The sequence below is a fragment of the Stylophora pistillata genome, chromosome 2 (genome assembly GCF_964205215.1).
Source record: "Stylophora pistillata chromosome 2, jaStyPist1.2, whole genome shotgun sequence".
Lineage (NCBI taxonomy): Eukaryota > Metazoa > Cnidaria > Anthozoa > Scleractinia > Pocilloporidae > Stylophora > Stylophora pistillata.
Window position 1 is genome coordinate 45951605 of NC_142520.1, and position 18273 is coordinate 45969877.

General features: G+C 37.0%; 3 protein-coding genes across 3 annotated transcripts in view; 1 reads left to right on the plus strand and 2 right to left on the minus strand.

Annotated features, from left to right (window-relative positions):
- Window positions 1-1560: 1560 nt before the first annotated feature.
- LOC148739851 (mRNA-capping enzyme-like) lies at window positions 1561-9923 on the minus strand. Its single transcript, XM_088747452.1, has 7 exons — window positions 9713-9923; window positions 9091-9200; window positions 8107-8210; window positions 7934-8022; window positions 7538-7613; window positions 5987-6017; window positions 1561-5311 (listed from the first exon to the last, which is right to left on the minus strand). Exons 1-7 carry the CDS (start codon window positions 9771-9773, stop codon window positions 5174-5176), a joined length of 609 nt encoding a protein of 202 aa, XP_088603578.1. The 5' UTR covers window positions 9774-9923; the 3' UTR covers window positions 1561-5173.
- Window positions 9924-11618: 1695 nt separating this feature from the next.
- Window positions 11619-13373, minus strand: LOC148739852 (sodium/bile acid cotransporter 7-A-like). The gene has a single exon (XM_088747448.1). It carries the CDS (start codon window positions 13288-13290, stop codon window positions 12274-12276), a length of 1017 nt encoding a protein of 338 aa, XP_088603574.1. The 5' UTR covers window positions 13291-13373; the 3' UTR covers window positions 11619-12273.
- Window positions 13374-13921: 548 nt separating this feature from the next.
- LOC111344853 (transmembrane 9 superfamily member 1) overlaps window positions 13922-18273 on the plus strand; it is a 12855-nt gene continuing 8503 nt past the window's right edge. The window contains exons 1-7 of the mRNA XM_088748723.1: window positions 13922-14077; window positions 14145-14234; window positions 14470-14551; window positions 15624-15728; window positions 15823-15941; window positions 16911-17020; window positions 17808-17871. Coding sequence (XP_088604849.1) covers window positions 13958-14077; window positions 14145-14234; window positions 14470-14551; window positions 15624-15728; window positions 15823-15941; window positions 16911-17020; window positions 17808-17871 — 690 coding nt within the window. The 5' untranslated portion in view covers window positions 13922-13957. The remainder of the gene's footprint in view (window positions 14078-14144; window positions 14235-14469; window positions 14552-15623; window positions 15729-15822; window positions 15942-16910; window positions 17021-17807; window positions 17872-18273) is intronic.

Sequence of the window (18273 nt, forward strand, 5' to 3'; positions counted from 1 at the left end):
TTGACCAAAACACAGATTAATAAGATCCAGCAAAGCTTGAAGTTGAAAAAAGGTGTTGACATCAAAATCAGTAAAACACAGATCGGTAAAGTTGTTCAAGAAGGTGGGAGTTTGTTTCATCACTTGTCAGTTGCAAAACTATTACCAAAAGCAATGAATTTGGTTACAAAAGCTATACCTGCACTAGCAACAGGTGCTACAACAAGTTTGGGAAATTTTGCAATGGATAAAATTCTCGGCTCTGGACAGGTAGGAGGTTTCCTCATTCCAAATTCTGAAATTCAGCAACTTATTGATCATAAACATTTATTGTCAGTTAAACAGAAAAAAGACATATTGAATGCTCTTCAATCTGGGGGAGAGTTTATGATAAAACCGACAGTGAAGCAACGTGGTGTTTTCTCGGAACTTTATAGGTTTCGATCGGTGTTCCACTACTTTTGAACGCTTTGACCGGCAAAGGTATTCGAAACAGAATGGCTAGCGGTAAAGATGGCGCTGGTATGCAAAATAGACCGTATATACCTTATTATCCACCTCTAGCTCCACCAGTACCAACGGTTGGTATGGGTACAAAAAACAAAAAACAAAAAAAGAAGGGCAAAGGATAGTTGCTCGGGAAAAACTTCCCATTCAACGGAATCTCACTATCGGTGCAATTTTGTAAACAAACCACTACGACCGCTGTTTGAGATTAAACCAATTTCAAATTTTGACATTTTAAAGTGGATCGATTACCTAAAGATACCACAATTCAAAGATGTCATATCAAGAGACCAAATATACGCATGTAAAAGCGGATATTACATCGCTAATTTAAATGACTCAAACCAATCTGGTTCGCATTGGGTTGTAATAAAGATTAAACCAAAAATCATTGAATATTTTGACAGTTTTGGTTTGAATGCTCCACAAGAATTATATTATTTATCAGATTGTCTGAAAGTGAATATTCGATACAACAGCACACAATATCAAGATCTAATGAGTGTGTTATGCGGATATTATTGTCTGTATTTTGTAAATGAATCATACAAGGGAAAATCATATTATGATGTGGTAAAACCTTTTTCAAATACTGATACAAAATATAATGAACAATTCATTATCAATTATTTGAAAAAAACATAATCAAAAATACAAGTAAAATGGGGTATTCTGATGGTTACAATGATAAAAGTAAAATGGGAACTACATCATCAGGTGCACCAGGTCCACCGGGTCCACCAGGTGAAGGATTTAAAAAAACTTCTGATGAAAATTTCGACATTGAAAATAAACAACTCAAGAATTTGAAAGAACCGACTGATCCACAGGATTCTTGTACAAAAGCTCACGCTGACAGTCACGTTCATACAGATGGGCGACGACCAATGACAGGTGCGCTCAACATGCAAGACAACAAAATTATCAATGTAGCTGATCCAACAAACTCTATAACGTATAGTAACAGTTATAACGTATAGTAATAGTTATAAAGTATAGTAACAGTCGACGCAAAACCCACCAAATCGCTCAAATTCGCCATTTAGAGCCACAGAAACGAGAATACACAGCAAGTGAGGTAGGTTTACATTTATTTTGAGCTTTAACGCAGACATTTCATGATATAAGTTTACGACAATAAGACTCTCTAATATTCTCCCATACATTCCTTTATATTTCGAATAAACAACCAGACTCGTCGCTTGTCTAGGCCCCCTGTGCTTCAGCAAGCGAAATGATAATACAATCGATGGCACTATATTTTTCAACGGTCATCTTCCAAATAGAGACAGACAGATCGTTAATCTTGGTACACCAATAGCTAATGATAATGCAGCAAATAAAAAATACGTTGACAATCAAGTTGCCACCAATCCAAATACAGGTCTTGTTGTTTTGCGTGATGGAAGTCAAGCAATGACTGGTAACTTTGATCTCAATAATTTCGAGGCAATTAACTCAGCAGCACCTACAGCTGACACTGTTCTTTGTGACAAAACATATATCGACAGCGAATTAGCCAAGAAACATGATGTTGGAAGTGTTGATCTGAGTGATTATCTCGATAGAACAAAAGGTGGAAATATTGAAAAGGTCTTGAATTTTACAAGTTCACATGAAGGGCAAAGACAAATAACAGGTATTTCAGATCAACCATTAAACGGTACGGCTGTTATTAATTTGAATAAGTTAAATACTGAACTCAAACAGAAGGCTGATGCGGACGTAATGATAAATGGATTGAGTGCAAAACTTGAAACAACCACATTTAATACAGAGATAGCGAAAAAGCCCAATGCTAGCTCAGTCATGCTTTTAGATAGAAGCCAATCTATGACTGGTGACCTTAATCTCGGAAACAAGAAAGCAATTAACTCAGCTGCACCGAGTGGTGGGACTGATTTATGTAACGAAACATATGTCGACACCCTTGTGGGTACGACCAAAACAAACCTTGAAAAACATGTCAATCACCACCTTGCTCATAGCGTCACAACCACTAATTTGAAAAACGATCTAGATTATATCATGAATGGTATTGAATTTGGCGATGAAGATGATATCACTGGTAAAACATCAGTTTTCAAAGACTTTCATAAATTCGACAAGAAGACAAAACCATTTGATCTTCTTGATTCATCAAAAGGTTATTATTCAAGTAGATTTGGAGTAAACATGTACAGCGCAGCAAAATCAGAAGACACAGTCGTGTGTGAAATGTGGTAGGAATCCAATAACGTTGATCCCAATTCAGTAACTCTATCTGCCACAAGCTCTGTTGAGACAATTTCAAGGCAGCGCAGCAATCGATTTTCAAATCATGTAGTAAGCTTCATACACATGACAAAATGGAGTAACACAACACCAAATTATCTTACGTTTGACATTGTAATGAAATTCAAACAAAATATTTCAAAATATGATCAGAAACTACCAGTTTGGGTTGTAGTTTACGGCAGCAAGGGATATCACAATAGTTTACCTGAGGATGTTTGGGATAGATGGTATTCGTTTTATGACAGCAAAATGTGCATTTATCCACAAATGGTTTTGACGAATGAACCACAGGAAACTAAAAACAACAACAATTTAACATTTATATAACGCAAACTACTATATAGATAATCAGTTAAGGTGAGATCGGACGTCAGAATTCATCAGGCGCACTATGCAGCCACTTCAGTCCATGTATTGATCTCACCTTCCCTCCCCAATTCACCCTAGATTAGACACTACACAAAGATAGACCACAACACCGGGCACTACGTACCCTTTTTTTTTTTCCGAAGGTGTGTGGGTTCTTTAACGTCCACAATTTTTATCACAGATAAGGGCTTGTAAGACGGGACCTCCATTTATCGTCCCTATCCGAGAAGACTAGAAAGTCTAACCATTTGCAGATATTATTACAAAGGCAGCACTTTCTTCTCAGTTATTTAAAGACCCTGAGTTATGGTCCGGCCGACGACAAAGAAATATGTCGGTGATATCAAAACATCTTTACAAACAAAAATCAATGCAAGAGCAACTAAAACAGCGCTAACGAATGCGACAAAAAAGACTTGGTATCGAGGCGGTCTTGCTCATGACAATATTTCTAGAGTAAAATGTTATATTTATGGAGCATCAGATCATACAACGAATGTAAAACAGAGTAATAACGCTGATTTTACAGTTAATGGTTCCGATAACGCGAGGACTGATACTTTTAGGTTTTGCTATTTTAATAGGATTGTCCACATGTGGAATGGGCTGCCACTATCGGTCCGTCAGGCTCCAAGTGTTTCTTGTTTTAAAAGGGGTGTAAGGGATTATTTGACTGCAAGATTTGATTGATTTTAGTTTGGATTTGTTTTTTTAAAGGTGGTCTGCCGTGCATGGGGATTTATCTCTTTTGCGGACCATCCTTATGGCACCTTTCTTTTTACTCTTTTGTATTATTATCTATTAATGTAAGTAAGTAAGTAAGTAAGTAAGTTATATGTGTCATTAAATTGTAATAAATAAAAATAAAAAATAAATAAATAAATAACACAAAACTCATAATCACAACCGCCAGTCTGTACCAACTCACATTTATAGACGGTATCAAGTCTAAGCATTTGTCACGTCTCAAGTTTACCTTGAACAAGCATTTTGTGAACACAACAAATGGAATTACCCAACGGGTGTCTCGAAAACACAGACCTTGAAAACACAGACCACAGACCGCAGACCTCGAAAACAGACACGCATTAGTCACGCAATGCCTCGCGTGACTAATGCGTTATGTCAATCAAATTGTGTTTAAGACATGTTTATTAAGTGCGAGAATGAAAATAGCAAAGAGGGGAGAAGAATGTTTAAAGAGTCTAGATGACGTCTGATTATACAGCTTTAAGAATCCGTAGGAGGTTCGAGGAACGTATGTACAAAAAATTTATGTCGAATTAATTTGATGGCCTGCTCCCAGTTGGCTTGTTAGCTCAATTGGTAGAGCGCTGCACTAGTATCGCAGAGGTCAGTGGTTCGAATCCCGTACAGGCCTGAAATTTTTTTTTTTTTTTTTTTTCAGGTCTGATTTTCACTATTGCTCAAATAGTGCTTCACTGCGAAGGATCGTGCTCATATACGTATGTACAAAAACTTGGAACGGAGACGAGTTACATTGGTTTACTTAAGTCTGTGCAGCAGTTTTAAATATTCTCCCATAAAAAAAGTCCTTTTTTTAACATAACCAAATGTCGAAAAAACTTTTCGAGAACTGCGATGTCGCGGCCTCGAAAATGCGTACGAGACTAAGGTGTTACAAAATATGCGGCATCTAGTAAAGTTTGCGGTTTGTCAAGGTCTGAAGTTTGTCAAGGTCTGCTTATGAGACTAAGGTGTTACAAAATATGCGGCATCTAGTGAAGTTTGCGGTTGGTCAAGGTCTCAAAACCTAACGAACAACGCAGAGAAGACTCTTCGACCTCTGGATTAAATATGAAGACGGCCAAAGGATTTCAAAAAAACTTCTGGAGGCCTGTGCTCACCTCGTGCAACCCATGTAAATTAAATTAAGTAAAAATTAAGTAAATTTTGATAATGATAACCATTCACAAAAAAAAAAGACCTCCATAAGGAGCCACAAACTCATAAAAGCCAATGACCAAAAGATGAACGTAAGTTCTCCTTTACATTAAGACTGGGGGCTAATCGTCTGGGGCTAATTGTCGCTGAGTCCTTCCTCTTCCTCACGGCACCAATCAGGACGCTCAGGGAAAGTGATGGATTCTTTTGAGCCACCATAGCGAGCAATTAGGTCTCGTAAATAGTGTCCTTTATAAATTCCTGGAGGGCGACACTGCAAAAATTTGTTTAAAAAAGCATTTAAGATTGTTCATGCCAATTGCTAAATTTTTTTATCATGTATCAACTGCTACAACCTTGAGAAAAATCTAGATTGCACCACTACAAACAATATCAACCACGTTTCCATCTAAAAACGCTAAATTTCTCCCCTTCCCCCAATTCAGTGCTACTTGAAATCTTTAGAAAAACCGTGTCCTTGCAGCATGTGCAGCACTGACTGACAATAGAGAGGGGGGGGGGGGGTGGGGTGGGAGAGGGAGGAAGAAGGGAGTGTCTTCTCCCAGAATGGGCAAGTGCAAATTGATATGAGATCTGAATAACAATAATTGCAGTTTTTCTTACATTTTTAATGATTGACTGGCCTTGTTCCTTACATGTAGCTGGATTATTTTGCTGAGATTTTCAACTCAATAGATTATGTTTTAATTCAAAATAATTTACAGTCATTAACATTCCACTATATCCTTCATTGGCACAAGGTTTGTATCTATTAATAAATGCCCTTCCTCGCAGTTTGCCTTTTTTTTTTAATACAACAAATCATGCTCTCCAGTGTGCTCCATAATATAACTTAATAATTGATTTATGCTAGATAGACATGTGAGTGAGTAAATTGATGAAAATGGAATATTGTATTCAGTTTTAATGATTGAATTCAAACACAAACCTGTGCAAAACAGTCAATAGCTGCCTCAATACTATAAAAACACAGAAAAAATAGGAAACAAGAAATTAACCCAAAATATTAGAATAGCACTGATTACATGTAGTCATTGATCCAAGGGATTGATCTGGTAAACTGGGCCCAGTTGTTTGAAGGCTGACTGGCACTAACCCAGGGTTCATGATATTTTACTCCAGGTTTCCCTGTTTCTCTATTCAAGATCCTTTCTGGGATACTCTTCCCTATTCTTTTTAGAGCATCTGATCATCAAATTGTAGACACATAATTATGATATTTACATAGAACTTTCTTTTAAAGCTTTCAGATCTGAAATGAAATTTCATGCTAACCCTAAGTTATCCACACCCAGCTTTGAACAATCCAGTCCTGGATCCACATGATCAATCTGGTAAACTCTTTCATTCATAAGACTGACCATGAAATCAACTCTTTAACTCCCATGAGTGACCAAGACAGAATTTCTCCTTACAATAGCAGCACAAGATCATGCAGACCAATGATGAAAAAATTATTAAAGAAAATTGTTATCCAACTACACTCTGCAGAGTACACATAATGCCCAAACCGAGTACAAATATCATGCAGGATTTGTACTCCTGCCAGAGAACTGGTTAGACAGGTTTTCTTGCATTGCATCATAAAATCGACAGATTGGAATTGAAGTCTCTAAAAAATGGTAGACAATTTAAATTGTTTTCTGACAACAAAGAGTCAGAATGATCCAAGTTTATTAGATAAATCAAATGAAGAAGAGCAGTTAGATGACAATGAAATTTCATCATTTATTGAAGAAAATAGCAACATAACAGTGAACAAATTCCGTTCCGCTTTGCATTGCAATGCATTGCATTGCAAATATCCACAAAATTTGCCTGCACTCAGAAATAATAATTTGGCATATTGGCTGATAAATAACTTATAAGACACTTTGGTGTTGTATCGCTGAGTATTTTCACTCGTTATTTGTATTTTAACTCACCCTACAGGCTCGTCAAAATATGGCACAACTTGTAAAAATACTCAGCAATACTACACAACAAAATGTCTAGTAAATAAAGATACATATATATATATATATATATATATATATATATATATATATATATATATCAGTTGAGGAATTAGTAGAGGATCCAATAACAGATTCGCCAAACTAACATCATAAGAATTGCATGGAACGTAGTAGGAGAATTTCTACTGGGATCATAGGAATGAAAGAGTTAATCAATTATTATTATTATAATTACTATTATTATGTATAATTATAATAATATTTAATATTTAGAATATTTAAAGAAGTTCTATCAACACGCTTAAAGCCATCCTCTTGCAAAAGAATTGAACAAAGCAAACTTAGAAATTTGGAATAGCACTTTGCTATTTAAAGATGAAAATACCAGTGAGTGAGAATAAACCAAAAGGGAAAAAAAAGAAAAAAAAAAGATGGCTGAGGCGGAAGGAGATTTATAGAAAAAAACTTTCTGGTTTAATAAACCTGCATGGTGTTAGAAATTATTCTTACAGCTCAATTACCTCCAGTCATCTCTTTCCACTAGGTATGCAATTATCAAAAAGCCAGTCCTATTGAAACCATGTGTACAGTGAACACCTACAGAAGAAAAACACACAGTCATACAAGCAAATTTGAGGTCTTAAGTAAGTTTGAACAGGAATTGTGTGGTTCATTTTGCTGGAGCTTATGAATCTAGTTTCTTTTGCATTACGGGAATAGCTAGGTTTATGATACTTTCCTTTTCTTTCTAATTCATCTACAGCTCAAGTAAACAACTGCTAATGCTCGCTATTCCATAAATCTGTTAAGCATAAATACCATAATAGAAAACAAAAGTTTAAATCAAACTGCTGTCTGTTCTAGTACTCAGAAAACCATGAAAGTACAAGACAATTCTGACAAAATGATACACCAACCTATTAATTCCCCTGGGTTGTCACTGAAATAACGGTCACACTTTGCAATAAATAACTGAACTTGCTCTCTCGAGGGTGTCTTCCAATGCCTACAAAGGGATCAACAAACATTAGATACATTATAATCTAAAAATCAAATGAATCAATTACAATAAACAAGAGATGGTCCAAACCCCTCTAATTGCATCTTGGTATGTCTGATTCCTGTCCTTTCCACAACTGTTTTGTCGTAAAAACGACTTGTGTTTGTCAGATCAATGATCAATCCCAAACGCATCTAAAAACAAGGACACATTTTATAGAATTAACTTACTTTACAAATATTAGAGAGTTTGGGCATGATATTTACAGCAATTGGCAAAAAACAAAATGAAAACGAAATTTTTCTACTTTTCCTAGGGTCCTTAAATCAACTCTAAAGAAGAGCGGGAAAAAAACTCCATGTGTAACATCAGTTTAATTAATTAATTAAAAGCTGACAGAAGACAACAGAAAGTTCAATTTTGGCCATTTGTTGTTTGTTATTTGTTGTTTGTTGTAAATCTCATTCCCTCCCATGAGTGATCAAGGCAGAATTTCTCCTTACAATATCATTACACTATCAAGCAGACAATTAAGTAATGAGAATTAGGAAACAGAAAATCAGGGGGTTATCAGTTGATCCAATACCAAATTCTACAAACTAACATCATAAGAACTGTATAGCAGACAGTACGAAGAATTGCTAGTGAGATCTTGGGAGTGAAAGGGTTAAGATGTGAAAATTCTTGAAATCAGATCTTCAGTCACCTTATTTAGATCAGGTGAGGGGAGAAAGGAGTTTGGGAAACAGGAGGGGGAGGGGTATGGGAGATACAGGAGAAAAAAAATGAGACACTGAGGTGCAATGGTGAAAATAATGTTTACCAACTATCAATGGACAGTGTCTTGCAATAAAGAACAGTAGAAGCAAAGTTGGTAAAGAATATGGTAAATGTGTCTGAGGCAGGAAACATAGGGGAGACAAGTGCTCTCAGTATCCTGATACTCTTATTACCCCCCAGCCCCTCCCCCCCCCCTCACATCCCCCTAACCATCTCCCATTACCAAACAACGTAATAAATATCTACCGAATTAGAGTTTCTTGCTGATAAAGAGAAAAATCAACATGCACAAACCTGTAGGGACTGGAAATAGGTAAACAACATGGGCAGCTGAAATCGATTTGCCTCTGGGATTTCTTCATCATAGCGAGGGCCTAATGGTGTTTTAAAGGCAAGGAACTTCTCTGAAAGAAAAAGTTTGTCCAAATAAAAATTTTCAGCTATTTCTGAACCTTAACAAGTTTAATAAAAGACATCTATATTATATATGTATATGGGTCAAAATTCTCGGTTCTGACCGGAAATGAAACGACTAAGAAGTGTAAATTCTCAATCTTAAAAGAACAAATTGTTCTTAGATTCCTATATAATGCCGAGTGTATTAATAAAACAACCATTTTAGGGAAGGCTTTGAATTACCACCTTGAATTATGCAGAGGAAACCAAACTCGAAACGTTTTAATGATGAATTGTCGTCAACAAACGCAAGGGAGTTCACACGAACGTAGTCTACTTTGTAAATGATTCCTCTCTAGACTTCTCACCTCTTTAGTCACTTAAAACACTTATAACAGAGACCTATGACGTCTTTTATTTTCAGATCCTTGCTTTCCTACTGACCACAGAGTCCCTTTAATTAACTCAATACAGATAATAAGGTTGCGGAACTAGAGCGAGATCGATTTATTTAACAAACCTGCAATAATCTGACTTTTTCGAGGACAATTCAGCCATCTCGGCGGAACAGACATTATCATGAGTGTCCCTCTATGAGACTAACTGCTTTATAAAGAGATTTTAACATATAATGATTCAAACATCTCCGTCTTCCGGGATATTTTCCCTCAATTTCATTTCGATGCGTAGAACGACAGCCATGATTGATAACCTCGTTGTTGTGCGAAATGTTCCTACCCATTCTCCTCGCAAATCCAGATCGTTGGGAGGAGTGAGGAGTGCACGAAGAAAAAATAGGCAATTCAGACTGGATATAATTTATAGCTAGTGCTGCCGTATTTCCACAAACAAAGATATACAAAATTAGAGTAACTAATTGACACTAAACTAATAATAAGATGGTAACAGATAATCATACTACCAATTATAATAATAATAATAATAACTTGTAGAGGCTAGCTCAAGGAACTTACCTTTTTTCACGCTTTTCATAACTTCTTTTCATAGTGCAAAAAAAACCCAAAAGCTAAAAAACGACAGCACTTTTTTAAAAAAAAGCTGCCTTTTTCAACTTTTCACCCTCAGTTAAAATTCAGTAAAAAGATGACAGTTTTGCATTTTGTCCACTTAAACATACATCCAAAAATATGGCATTTCAGTTTTTCTGCTGTTCTAAATAATCAGAGTTAATTTTTTTTTATCGAAAAGTAGAATTACCAGTCTTTCACTGATTACTAGTATCCAGAAACCAAAATTGGCCACTTAAACATACCTCCAAAATGATGATATTTCAGAATCTCAGCTGTTTAAACACTCAGAGTTAATTTTTTTTTTTTTTTCATCAAAGTGTAGAATTGCTGGAGTCTTTCACTGATTCCTAGTATCCAAAACCCAAAATCAGCCACTAGAGTCCAAAATCCAAAATTGGCCACTAGTGTCCAAAATTTGAAATCAGCCACTAGTGTCCAAAATCCAAAATCAGCCACCACAGGCATCCCAAGCTCACATCTCGAGGAAAAGTGAAAGATTATTTCATGAAAGTGTCACACATAGTCATAGTGCCACGCAGTGTTAAGTTACTCAAGAATAGTTGAGAATTTGAATGTGTCATATGGAATAGTATAAGGAATGAAATATGGTTGATTTACAATACTAAATATTCTGAAATATGACCTGTTATCTCATAACAAGAAAAACTGTGGTGACAAAGCAAGCCCAAAACAGCAGAAATTGCCCAGAACCACAACCTGCATGGAGGGAGTGAGTGCATTTTAGCAATCTTATGAGTGAAATGTTCATATTTTGGACTATCCCACCTATTCACCTCCTAGCAGTAAAAGAGACAAAATTACAAGACAGTCGAGAGTATAATTCCCTCATTTTTCTGTACATTGAGAGAGATATTGCAAGTAGCTTTGTGGTTCTTGAGTGCTACATACTACAACAGTAATATTCACCTCAACGTCAGCAAAAGGGGCACAGCAGGTTTTTACACCATCTTCAGCGGCCTATGGAAAAAGTTATTGAAACCTCCATAAACATTCTCTCACTTTCTTTGCAATCATCTCTATCTTACAGCCCAAATAATTACATCAGATGCTGGAATCAGTTTTGACTTGCTTAAAATAAGTGTTGGAGGGAGATACAGTGGCCTCATGGCTAGTGGGCTCAAACCCAGATCAAGTAGTGCAGGTTGGAATCCTGGTTAGGGACATTGTGTTGCATTCATAGGCAAGACACTACTCTCACTTTACCTCTCTTCCCCCAGGTGTTTAAATGGGTACCAGCAAATTTAATATGCTGGTGGGTAACTCTGACCTGGACTGGCATCCCATCCAGGAGGAGGGGGGGTGGGGGGGAACAGAAATACTCCAAGAAAGGGGAGTTTAAACTTCCCTGCACTTAAAAAATCATAAATCAGAAAACTGCACTTCATATTTATTTAAAAATAAGAGTTATAAACTGCATTTTTCCTTATTTCCCAGTATTTATAAGTCAATTTTTAGTTTTGATTTCCAGTGCATCAAACAACAAATTTAAAGTGATCTCTAGTTGGTTCCCTTTAATTGATTCTTCTAAATACGTTCTTCAATTTACATTTAATGCAGGGTTGAATGCAGACTGAGTAAAATAATTTATCTACCAAACTTACACTCATGTCATACAGTATGAAAACATTCACAGTATTATTTTCAAAGATCTTTTTTATGGCCCATGTCTTAAGAGCTATTGGTTTCCTCATGCATGTTTACATTAAAACTGTTTTAAATACCATATCATTTCCTTGTAACAAGTTAATACAAAGTACCTCATGCACTGCAACCCTTTCAATACAGCATTTAAAGTTAATGGATTGAAATGTTAAAAACAGTGATGCATAGGTTATGCATTTAACTTGGGGAAAATGTTCTGCACAAATTAAAAGAGTACACAAGGCATTTGAGTTGTTTTTTCTTCTACCTCAAGTAATATTGGTTCATGGGGGGTGGGATGGGGGGGAAGTTTCAATGCACAAAACTTTCTATAAATTATCTCTTGCCAGGGAAAGGGCTAATTATGTTGTTCTTGGCGACACATGAGCTAAACAGTTCCAGTTCCTGCTACTTTCTCCTGCTGACAACTGATCATCCATGCTTTTACTACAGGAACCAAGAGACCTCCAAGTAGAATCTGCACTGGATGATAAATGAGCAGAGGGATAGAAATCAAGGAGAGGTAACTGTATCCTGAAAAGACAATCTTGAGCATGGGAATTCCCAATGTGAGAGATTTGTGGGTTGAACAAAACATGATTGCTACTGTGTCTGCTGAGGTAAATGGAGAATCCCTCGTGGTTGCTAAGGAAAATGTCAACATCAGAAGACAGCATTGCAGACAGATTATCAGTACTGCCACAGCTAGTATGCTAGAAGAGTCGATCTCGCCACTCTTGTGGGAAAATGTGTCACAGAATGTTGTATATATTATGAGAAGAAGTACACAGCTACTGATCGTTCCAAAAGGAGGTTTGGTTTGTTCCATCCAGTCTTTGATGTACCTTCTGAGAAACTGACCTATTAGTAAAGGGAACACAACTGTCATGGACAACTGACCCACAATGGACGCAAAAGGAACCGCAGACGAAGAACCGAGGAACACAAGCAGTAAAAATGGTGTGACGAATATTCCCAGAAAACTACCAAACGCCGAATTGAAGATCGCAGCCGCTTCGTTTCCACCGACGGCGTTCGTTAGAATCACGGCTGAGGAAACAGGTGGAGGCATACAGCCCACTACTAGGAGGCCTTTCAGAAGCCATTCATTCAAGCTGCTTAACTCTAAAAGCTTCACTAACAGCGAAAATAAGCCAGGTACAAAAGCCAGCGTAAATCCCTGAACAAAAAGGTGTAACCTAACATTGCTAAGGGCGCTTTTCAACTCTTCTGACTTCAAGGACAGCCCACTGTTCAAGAAGATGGCTGAAACAGCTATATATTTGACGGTGACTTCTGGTTTTAGAATGCCACCTTTTGCTCCAATAAAAGGGGCAAACTTAGCTAGGCAGATTACTACAATAATTCCGATCAAGAACCAGTTCTTTTGGAGCCTTGCGATCATTTTCACAGCATTTCAATATCAACCTCTCTGACTTTCCGCCATTTCAATGTTGATGATATTGCCACGTGAACGGGTACGTTGTGTGTCGTGTAATAACAAGTGTAAAGTCCTCAGAGCTTCCTGAGAAGCTTTTGATACCCCACTAAGACGTCTGATCAAATCGAAATCACGAAACAAACATTCTTTATGGATGGGAGCACAACTTGCGGGTTAAAAAAATCAACAGAATAAAGAAGGCATCTATCTGAATAAAAATATAACAAGTAAAAGACATCTGAGAGTATTCTGGAACAGAAAATGGCCTGACGCAGTGTCCTGGTGTTTTTGTGGTCTATTTATTTTTGTTTAAAACTGCAGACAATTTAAAAAGAAATATTGCAGCGGATTCCCCTCATTTAGAATACTAAGGAAAAGGGAAAATAATTTTAGTTGAAATAACGACGACTCGAACCTACACCCCACCCACCCCCCCCCCCCCACAACCTCTGATTTAATTGAAAACAAAAACAAAAAACAATCAGAAATTCAGGAATTATTGAACCTGAGGTGAACAGGGATTGAACACCGAATGTTAAAAGAAAGATGGGAACAAAATTTCAAATTTCTCCGCAACTAAGCCAGTTTCCATAGGCAACGGAGCAGATGAAGCCACGTCTTATTTTATCCCATGGCTCCTAGCAAGTTTAGTACCAACATGGCGACTTTTAATATTTTCTGCTTCTGTATACTTAGTATTTTATTAGCTCCATTTTACACCCATGCAGCGAGCTACAAAGGTGGAGAAAAGGTAGGCAGCTAGTTTAGGTCTCGCTATTTCTTAAGAGTTGAATTTTAAAGTAATCTGTCTTTTTAAGGTTCCACTGTATGTGAACAAAGTTGGTCCGTACTTCAACCCTCAAGAGACGTACCATTACTATTCCCTGCCGGTTTGTAGACCTGAAAAGGTAAAATTTTAATATCAAATATTGTTTTCATTTGATATTGCAAATGTGACTGGAGTTGATTTTTCTTTTTCCAAATGCGTAAAATCGGAATGATTCTTGTGCTTTATAGATCGATTATGGAGCTGAATTAAAGTGTTATTAAGCTTCGGTAAAGTCGTTCTGAGAGGGATAAATTCTAGAAACATGCGCTATATTTTTTCTTTTGTTAATGTCATGATTTCTTTGTTGTCTTTAGGTAGAGCATCGTAGTTTAACGTTGGGAGAAGTTTTAGATGGCGACAGAATGGCCGTCGCCTTACATGAAGTGAACTTTAAAGGTAATTAACACAGTTTCGACTTAGTGCGGTAAAATTTTGCGTCAGTTTCCTCATAAATGCCTTATAATTTTGGTGCATGATCTGTCTCAGTTAGCATGATAAATTGGTTTATTCAGTTTAGTGAGGCTAAAACTACTACCCTGAAGGTATCCACAGCAGTAAGTGAATCCTGAAAAGTTTGTGTCAACCTGAGGTGGATAGGCATGCCAATTAGGGGTATTAATGATAATTATTGCATTCTTAATGAAGTGCTTCCTTTGCATGGAGGCCTTCTGAAATTTAATGCTGTTAAGACGGGGCGTAATTAGACATATAGGCAGCATCTATAGTACAAGTAAACCCTGCCCTCAATTCAACACCACAGATAGAGGAAAAATTAGCAATGAATGCTTCCTACAAGTAAACAATATTTGTACAATTTGTAACACCACACTCTGAAATATTTGTAAATGTTGACATTTGAAATTTAATTGTATTCCTGTTTATTGCATTTTTTTCAATATTTATGCAAATTTTTTGTAATTGCATTTACGTAAATCAGGGCTCGACACAAACTTTTCAACTTACTAGACAAGTGGCTTGTTACATCATAGATGTTACGATAATTTCAGTTTGTTTACTAGCCAAACTGGGCTAGTGGAAATCGAAAACCACTAGCCAAAACTGAATTTCTACTAGTCTGTGGCTAGTAGGCTACTGTTAGTGTCAAGCCCTGTAAATGTTGACATTTGAAAGACAATAATGTTTCTGTTTTTTTTCCTGAGTGTGTGATATTTTCAAATGTAAAGGTAAAGTTAGCTATGAGGGAAAGTGGCCTATTGAATTCTCATTGTTAACACCTTAGGAAATGTATAGAGAAGAGTATTTTTGTGGATGAGAAAATGCTGACGTCCGATCTCAACCTTAGTAAAAATTATTGTAAGCGCATTGAGATTCTTAAATGCGTATTAAGAACGTTCATTATTATTATTATTATTAGTATTGAGAATAAACATGTACATACTGATGTCAGAGTGTAAAGGCTTTAACTTTGCTCAAGACAAAGTTTTGTTTCTAATTTCCTCATCTTTAGAACAAAAGGAAAACGTGAAGCTGTGTACCGTTACACTGAAGGAAAAACAAGTTCAGGTTTTACGAGAGGCCATTGAAGATCTGTATTACTTTGAATTTGTTCTAGGTAAGGCTGCTTCTTCTTCTTCTTTCTGGTAAAGAAGTTTTGTTCATCATAGCAGAGAGGAAATCAGTAATGAAATAATTCTTTTTTCCCACAGATGATCTTCCTCTGCGGGGCTTTATTGGTCACTTGGAAGAGGGTGGCTTCTTGCCTCACACTCACAAAGTTTATCTGTGGGCCCATATAAACTTTAATATAGAATTTAATGGAGATCAGGTGAGCACATTTTTTTCAGTAGTGTCAGGTGTCCAGCTTACATCGTGGTGATTGTGCATGGCATAAATACCCCCCCCCCTGACAAGGTTGTCACTAAGTGCCAGTTACTTGGGAAATTCACAGGATGAAAAAGCAGCAATTGCCGGCTGGATTTTTGACGGGTGATCACCTCTGAGGTTATAACCTTACAATCCTTTGCCACCTCTGAGCCATCTCACTTGAAATTTCAGCCGGCAGTTTAATTTCTTAGCTACACCCTTACTCTGAGGAGAGAATGTTTCTCTCATTTTTGGGATTTCGGGAGAACACTTAAAAATCTTATGAATCACCGCCCTCCGGCTTGCAAATCACTCCCCTCTGGCCTGGGAATCACTCCCCTCCAGCTTTGGAATCACTCCCCTCTGGCTTGGGAATCACTCCCCTCTGGCTTGCGAATCATTCCCCTCTGGCTTGCGAATCACTCCCCTCTGGCTTGCGAATCACTCCCCTCTGGCTTGCGAATCATTCCCCTCTGGCTTGCGAATCACTCCCCTCCAGCTTGCGAATCACTCCCATCTGGCTTGCGAATCACTCCCCTCTGGCTTGCGAATCACTCCCCTCTGGCTTGCGAATCACTCCCCTCTGGCTTGCGAATCACTCCCCTCTGGCTTGCGAATCACTCCCCTCTGGCTTGTGATTTACAGACTTTTCTTGTTTTCTCCCAACATTATGCGTGGATTTAATTTCATTCATTTGGTAATTAAAAACAATAGGGAGTATGCCCTATTGCTTGATGCAGCACAATAACTTTTTCTTTTTAAAACCACAGTATAAATTATTCTGGAACAGCTGTGCATTTTGGTCAAAGAAAATTTCCCATTTGAGTGTAAACAAGAGCAGCTATTTCTTCATTCTGGAGAGTGCAAAGGAAAGTTAATATGATCCTGTTGGAAGTAGTCTAAGAGTTAAATGTCTTTTTTATTTTTTCAGATTATTTCAGCAAATGTAAGCACAGCAAATCATCAACCAGTTGCTCTGGATGACATTGAGTTACCTTACAACATGGAGTTTACATACAGTGTCATGTGGAGCTCAACTGAGTGAGTCTTAATCCTTTAATTCTCAGGATCTGCTTGTTGATTCTCTCCTCTAGCTGCTTTACAATTCTTTGTAAATTAGTGACAAGAATTTGGTGATAGATCAAGATAAAAACTTCTACCTGATAAGTTTGAATATCCTCACTAACTTTTTGCTAGTTAATGTATAGATAATAATAGGAAGAAGTTACATGTTAATCAATTCTTGAAGTTAAAGGGTTAATAGCAGATTGAGACACAAATTCTCCTTCTGGTAAGGGGATGTTTTTGCTTATGCTGAAGAGAGAATTTAGTGTCACATCTGGACAATGAACATAAGTCGATTATTTTCTATCAGTATCACCCTTTTCCTTTTCAGTTTTATCATCACCATGAGAATGGGAGCAGGGGCCCATTTCTTGAAAGTCCTGGTAGCTTAACGGGCCGGAAGCCATGTTTTAAAATCAAAATTTAAAGGATAGGAAAGCAGATTCTGGCACCCAAACCGATCCTTTTTGTTTCTTTAGCAGATAGTTTTATTGTATCATTTCCAAAACTAATTTGAAATCCCCATCTTGAATGAAAACATCACAGCTTTATGCGCCTATTAAGTAACTACTGGGACTTTTGAGAAAAGGGCCCCAGGAGTGTTATATCACTCAATCCTACTCACAAAGGGTAAACAATTTCTTTGTGGCGTACTCGACCCCTGGAAATTTTACTTTAAGTGTTTTTTTTAGTTTGAAAAACTTCTTTTTAAATTTTTTTTTAACATGTTAAAGATTTCCTGGTTTTGTATTCTGTTTAAAAGCACTCCATACTCAGAGAGACTGAAAATCAAAGGAGCTGGAAGTTTTTTTCCAAAGAGCCTGGAGGTAAGACAAGAGATCACAAAAAGTTCATCATGAACAGGAATATCTATTGTATAGCTTCAGATAAAGGAAATGTAGACTCTATAGAGTTTTACCCATTGTTCATTCCCAAAGATTTGTGTTTGTTGTCTTTGTGGCAAACTGATTGTTGATAAAGATCTGCTCATAGCCTTTTGTCAGTTACATGTATTGTGTCAGGTTATAAAACAATAGGAGATGATATTGATTCATGGTTAGAAAGAATGCTTTTTGACAATCCTAACGGTAAAAAAGTTTAAATTTAAGCAATCATACAGTAATGTATGGTCAAACTTCAATTATCCAGACTCGCTGGGCCAGGACTAGACGAAAAAGTCCAGATAACTGATTGAATTAAGAAAGCAAAATTTGATCCTGAAATAAAAC

Bases quoted from the DNA above. Each gene is read 5' to 3' on its own strand.
- LOC148739851 (XM_088747452.1), bottom strand. From the start codon at position 9,773: ATGATAATGTCTGTTCCGCCGAGATGGCTGAATTGTCCTCGAAAAAGT. The intron at 8,211-9,090 runs GTTTGTGCATGT...CCTTGTTTTTAG, and splicing joins CCTATTTCCAGTCCCTACAG to ATGCGTTTGGGATTGATCAT. The intron at 5,312-5,986 runs GTTTGTGTTTGA...AAATTTTTGCAG, and splicing joins CTATTGACTGTTTTGCACAG to TGTCGCCCTCCAGGAATTTA.
- LOC148739852 (XM_088747448.1), bottom strand. From the start codon at position 13,290: ATGATCGCAAGGCTCCAAAAGAACTGGTTCTTGATCGGAATTATTGTA.